Source organism: Electrona antarctica, assembly GCF_951216825.1.
Source record: "Electrona antarctica genome assembly, chromosome: 15".
Lineage (NCBI taxonomy): Eukaryota > Metazoa > Chordata > Actinopteri > Myctophiformes > Myctophidae > Electrona > Electrona antarctica.
Window position 1 is genome coordinate 6579248 of NC_136796.1, and position 5021 is coordinate 6584268.

Sequence of the window (5021 nt, forward strand, 5' to 3'; positions counted from 1 at the left end):
AGACCAGGCTCTCTAAAGGTCCCTAATTTATGCTTTGTAGCTAAGGGTGTTCGGGCCTTCGCTGTACAAGCTCTAGAGGCTCTGGAATGCTAGTCTACACGAGACAAGTCGCCTCACTGATTCCATTATATATTTTAAATCACTCTTAGAAACGTACATGTTCCAGAAAGCATTCCTGTAAATAGGCTTTTCTCAACCTTTTCAAGGCTGAAATAATCATATTTAAACTGGGGAACAAAAATAAAAATTCAATGCTTTTATTAAAACACTCAACATCATTCCATAAGTATGAAGTGAAGTAGCGTACAGCTAGTTATTACAGGTGAAACGTATGAAACTTATGAATAATATCGTGGTCAAATATGAATCCATACTTGGCGTTGAAATATAAGGAACAGTGTGCAGAACTCATGAGACAATGTCTTTTTGGATGGACCTACATGTAGCATCAATTTTCACCAGAAAGCCCATGTCTGTGCTGTCCCTCCGTCTTAGTTACCAAGGCTTCTGCTCCACTTTGACTGACACGCTGGACTCCTCTTACAGAGGATAGCACCAGACAGAGGGACAGTCCTTCTCCAAGATGGAGTCAATGGAGAAAGAACTGCTGAACTTCACCTCACATCTGTTAACAGCTTCAGGAGAGTGGAGAGCTGTGTAGTGGTCTGGTGGTGACGGTGTGGTCAGCAACTCCTTTCTCACTGTGGTCAACTCAGGGAACCACTCCTTAATTCCTTTGAAGTGGCGACGCACCATCTTCTCTGTTATTTTACTATGATCAAGTTTCCAGAAGTTCCATTGGGCCTCTGACTTGGAAGCTGGAATCTGAAAATCAAAGAACAGTGGTAGCATTTATTTTGATTAAGTTTGATGAGAGTTGAGGTTAATACGTTTGAATTTGATCAGTGAAACATTCTTATTTGAGGAATTTACCTTGATAAAACATGGGCTGGCTGACAAACTGATTCTGATGTTTTTCGCAAAGGATTTTGGTCTCCCAGGTTCTTCCAGTTCTTCCAGTCTGTCCATCAACTGGAAAAATGGGGGGATATTACAAATGAGGACTGAAATAAGACAACTTCACATTGAATATCAAATGTATTAAACAGGTAGATGGTGTGTGTAGGATTGTGTATTTATTACCTGACTATAGGTGAGCATCTTTTTTGGAGATTCTTGTAGGACGAAGGCAATCATTGCTATATAGGTTTTGCACTTGTTGAACGTTTCTTGCCGAGTAACATTGGATGGATCAGGACTCATGAACATCCTCTTGGTGGGTCTAGCAACGTCATCACCGTCTGTGCTGCCCCCTGCTGTACAGATGGAGTAACTGTGACCTGTACATTGAACCTGTGAACCTAGTCTGAAGAACAGGTAAAATAATCCCAGGTGAACTTCATCTTCAGTGATGGTACCTGAACTGCTGAAATAAGGCCCTATACGATAAGGTCTTCTGTAGAGCAATGGTTCCCAAACTTGGGGTTGCAGGTCCCAGGGGGGGGTCGCCAAATTATTTTGGGGGGTCCCCCGATGATAAGCTTAATGTTCAACATCCTCTTCTCACTCAACAGTAAACAAAACATGGTAACAGTGTTTAAGTAAGTGTATACAGGGTATCTGCACATTTCTAAAGTGGCAATTGAATTACTTTTATAATACCAAATATTACGAAAGAATTGAGGCAAACATTGTGAAAATAGCCGATCTACTCTCTCTCAGTCAAGACAGACTGTTGACTTGTGTCAACTAAAGGAAAAGGGCAGTGTTTTCCCTTTATTTTTTGAACTAAATGTAATGCCTACAATTCCAAGTCTGTTCCCAGTTCAAATATGATTCGGGGTGCAGCTGCAGCCTAAAAGGTTTTGGAATTGTGGCGCTGGAGTTACGGATAATATTTATATTTTGTAATACTGACACTATTGCATTGTCAACAGGCCCTTTTTGATGTCAAATCAAGTCACCTTAATTCAAGTGGCAAATGCCAAGATCAAAATTTTAGTCTTAGTCTTACTTTTGACAGCAAATTTCTGATTTCTGATTTAGTCTTAGTCTTTTGAACACACTCTTTTGAACACTTAGTCTTTTGAACACAGCTTCAGGAGAGTGGAGGGTTGTCAGCCTGGGCACACTTGAACTTCCATGCGAAACCCCTTTAACACAAAATAAAAATAAAAGCGTGATCACAAAAACGGAAATGACGCAAAAGACAGCTTCTTCTGTCCGTGCATGGAATCTAAAGTGTGCCCAGACCCTGTGTAGTGGTGTGGTGGTACCTGACCCTGTGTAGTGGTGTGGTGGTACCTGACCCTGTGTAGTGGTGTGGTGGTACCTGGGGTGTGCGGGCTCCATCCATCATCTGGTGATGGTGGGGTCAACATCTCTTTTCTCTCCATGGAGGTGAACTCAGGGAACCACTCCAGAAGGCCTTGGAAGTGACGAACCACCATCCTCTCCGTTATTTTGCTGTGATCGAGTTTCCAGAAGTACCATCGGCACCCTGGCTCAACTGCAATCTGAAAATAAAATTTGATTAAGTAATTTAAGCAAGTCATTTAAAATGTGGCAGTGAAATATTGTAATTAGATGAATTTTTTATTTACCTTTTTTTTTACAAAACATTTGTGGGTTGACAGGCAGACTCTGGTGGTGTTCTCAGTTTGTTTTGTCCTCCCCAACCCAAATACAGCTTCCAGTCTGTCCATCAACTGGAAAAAAAGGAGAGAGAAAGGTGAAATTACAAACAAGGACTGCAATTAAGACAATTTTCGGTATATTAAAGGACCACTGCAACACTTTTCAACCCAGCTTCATATAAAGTCCTCACTAATGTACACAATAAATTACCACCATTCTTTTCTACTCTGTCTGTGTCTCATAGGAGGGCTGTGGGGGCAGTTCAGAAACCCATCCACGAGGGGCATTGGGTTTATTTTTGTAAAAATATTTAGATTTGTATTATCGTGAGAACAATGGCTTCCATTTTCCCATTGCAACTTGACAGGAATAGGTTTCTGAACTGCCCACACAGCCCTATGAGAGACACAGACTGAGTAGAAACAAATTGTGCCATTTAAAATTGTATCATGAACATTAGTGAGGAGTGAGGACCAATTATATGACGATAGTTTGAAAAGTGGTGAAGTGATCCTTTAAATGAAAAAAATAAAGTTAAAAATGATTGGTGTGGAGGGAGGGATGGGGTGAGGGAGAAATGGGAAAAAATGGTATGTTCAAACTAAACTTACATTGTTGAAACCTGCTACAAAAAAAAAGATTGGCAGGAGGTTTCTTACCTGAAATACGGTGAGCATCTTTTCTGGAGAGTCTTGTAGGATGAAGGCTATCTTTGCCAAGTGGGTTTTGCACTTGTTGAAACTTTCTTGCGGACTCAAGAACGTCCTTTTGGCGGGTCTAGCAGCGCCAGTGCGCCCATGGTCTGTGCTGCGGCTGCCCCCTGCTGTGCAGATGCCGTAACTGTCACCTGTGCATTGAACAAAGTGTGTGTCCACACTGTCCACAGGTGAAGAGGCCCAGGTGAACTTCATCTTCAGTCCAACAGTTCTCTCTGTGGACCAATAAGGCTTCTGCTCCTCTTTGATCGACCCACCGGACTCCTCTGACAGACGAGTCTGAGAGGCTTTGCAGCATAAACCAGAATCAGGGCTGTCTTTCTTCAGGATGGAGTCAACAGAGAAATAACTGTTGAAATTCACCTCACAGCCTTTGAACTCTCCCTCTACTCTCCTAACATCAGGATAGTGGAGAGTTATGTAGTGGTCTGGTGGCGTCAACACCATCTCCTTTCTCTCTATGGAGGTGAGCAACTGATAAGGAACCACTCCACAAGTCCTTCTAAGAAGTGATCAGGCAAAAAAAATCTTCTGAAAATACAGTACTGTTAGAATGTCAAACTCTTAACAGTGCAAGCCAGCCGAAGACAAAGCACAAAAAATATATATAATACTGGCCAAAAACAAACTCTCTCACCTGGAGCATGCCTGCCTTTAAACAGGTGGGACAAACCAATGCCATAACACATGCTCAGTAAGTGGTACAGCCCAATTAACTCAAACCTGGCTAGAATAACTAAGGCCTATGAGTTACTAAGGCCTATGAGTTATACACCTTTTTTGTTTTACTATTAATCATAATGGACCTAACAAACAACTTCAGCTGATTCCACAGTATAATAAGACCAAACAACAAACCCCCCTCCTCCTCTACATTGGCCCATTCCAATCAACAGGATTGCCAGCACTGCAGAGGAGAGACAGGTCAGGTGACCAACACATAATTTTAACTTCAGTGTTAATAAACATATTGACCAGCTGTCAGTATTGAGCTTTTTTTTATATACAGGTTTATATGTGACCCTAGAGTCCGCAGCACTGGTAGGAAAAACTCAGCTCCACTATAAGAAGATCCCATGATCGAAACGTTGAATCAATAAACCAGTGGATTTCTTCCTCTTGTATTGCCATTTGTCCAGCACCTGGGCCAGAGTGGATGTGCATTCTCTATTACCTTTGTTTATATGTGACCCTATTCCTTAACGGTAACAGCATTAACACCATTAACAACATCCTATATACGGCAAAAATGTCAAACCTTCCTTGTGCTTTAAGTAGCATGTGTCAAACTAGGGGGTTTTCATGATTCTGACTCCATTTCAAGCATATTTTTTGCCTTATACAGGATGTTAATGGTAGGGTCACAAGAAACCTCTATGAAAAAGATTGCTCAATTCTGACAGCCGGTCAGGATTGGATTCATGAATGTATGTATATGGACAATATTTTAGGCCAATAAAAAAGACCAAATTTCCCACTCCACAACCCTGACTGCCGGACTATAGGTGAATAGGGCACGTCCGCCCTGTGAGTGACAATTACAAATTGTTATATAACATTGTGATTAATACTTGATTTAATTATTATTATTTTAGGCCAATAAAAAAAGACTATATACCAAATTTCCCACTCCACAAGACTGCCGGACTATAGGTGAATAGGGCACGT

At 41.4% G+C, this 5021-nt stretch overlaps 1 protein-coding gene across 2 annotated transcripts; it reads right to left on the reverse strand.

Annotated features, from left to right (window-relative positions):
• Nucleotides 1-247: 247 nt before the first annotated feature.
• Nucleotides 248-3959, reverse strand: LOC306939025 (uncharacterized protein). 2 transcript variants are annotated; one of them, XM_079523468.1, is made up of 6 exons: nucleotides 3297-3959; nucleotides 2604-2708; nucleotides 2333-2516; nucleotides 1144-1313; nucleotides 934-1032; nucleotides 248-825 (listed from the first exon to the last, which is right to left on the reverse strand). In XM_079523468.1, exons 1-6 carry the CDS (start codon nucleotides 3798-3800, stop codon nucleotides 541-543), a joined length of 1347 nt encoding a protein of 448 aa, XP_079379594.1. In that variant the 5' UTR covers nucleotides 3801-3959; the 3' UTR covers nucleotides 248-540. The 2 variants fall into 2 exon arrangements, with proteins under 2 accessions (XP_079379594.1, XP_079379593.1); XM_079523467.1 differs by having other exon boundaries at nucleotides 1144-1316.
• Nucleotides 3960-5021: the final 1062 nt, after the last annotated feature.